This window comes from Oryzias melastigma, unplaced genomic scaffold (assembly GCF_002922805.2).
Source record: "Oryzias melastigma strain HK-1 unplaced genomic scaffold, ASM292280v2 sc02794, whole genome shotgun sequence".
Taxonomy (NCBI): domain Eukaryota; kingdom Metazoa; phylum Chordata; class Actinopteri; order Beloniformes; family Adrianichthyidae; genus Oryzias; species Oryzias melastigma.
Window position 1 is genome coordinate 2383 of NW_023419365.1, and position 543 is coordinate 2925.

A 543-nucleotide genomic window follows, 5' to 3' on the forward strand; every position below is an offset into this window, starting at 1 on the left:
GCAGACATCAAGAGTTCTTCATGCAACGAGGAAGAAGTGAAGCCGCCTCTGCTAAATCTAAACTCTAAAGATGCTGTGATGGATCCCGTTTCCCCTAAAAAGCATGGATTCAAGGTGAGAACCACTGTGGCGTGTAGGACAACACGGAGACTGAGCCTGTATCAGCTAAGTTTGTTTTTCTGGTTGTTTTTGTCTTCGCTCTCCAAAGATAAAAGAGGAGCAAATTGATGAGGACTACAATGGAGACCTACCCACCTCCATATTTCTGCAGGACGTCAAAGATGAGCCAGACGTGAAGAAGGTAAGTGAATGTACAAAAGGACAGACACATCCTTAAAATGAGCTCTCACCAGGATACCACCTGCAGAGCAACTGAGGACCTAGATCTCAAGGAGAGAAAAAAAATAAATAAAACTTTCTTATTTTTATTTAAACAAATCGTAATTTTTTCTGTCTGTTTTATTTGCAAAACATTTTTATTTATTAATGAATTTTAAAGTTTCCCTAATGAAAATTGTAATTTGTATTTTTGTAAATTGTAAA

General features: G+C 37.4%; 1 protein-coding gene across 1 annotated transcript in view; it reads left to right on the plus strand.

The window, feature by feature from the left end:
- LOC112139716 (zinc finger MYM-type protein 4-like) overlaps nucleotides 1-301 on the plus strand; it is a gene marked incomplete at its 3' end in the record, with an annotated part of 2625 nt that extends 2324 nt beyond the window's left edge. Inside the window, exons 6-7 of the mRNA XM_024262551.2 lie at nucleotides 5-114; nucleotides 209-301. Coding sequence (XP_024118319.2) covers nucleotides 5-114; nucleotides 209-301 — 203 coding nt within the window. The remainder of the gene's footprint in view (nucleotides 1-4; nucleotides 115-208) is intronic.
- Between the last annotated feature and the right edge of the window lie 242 nt (nucleotides 302-543).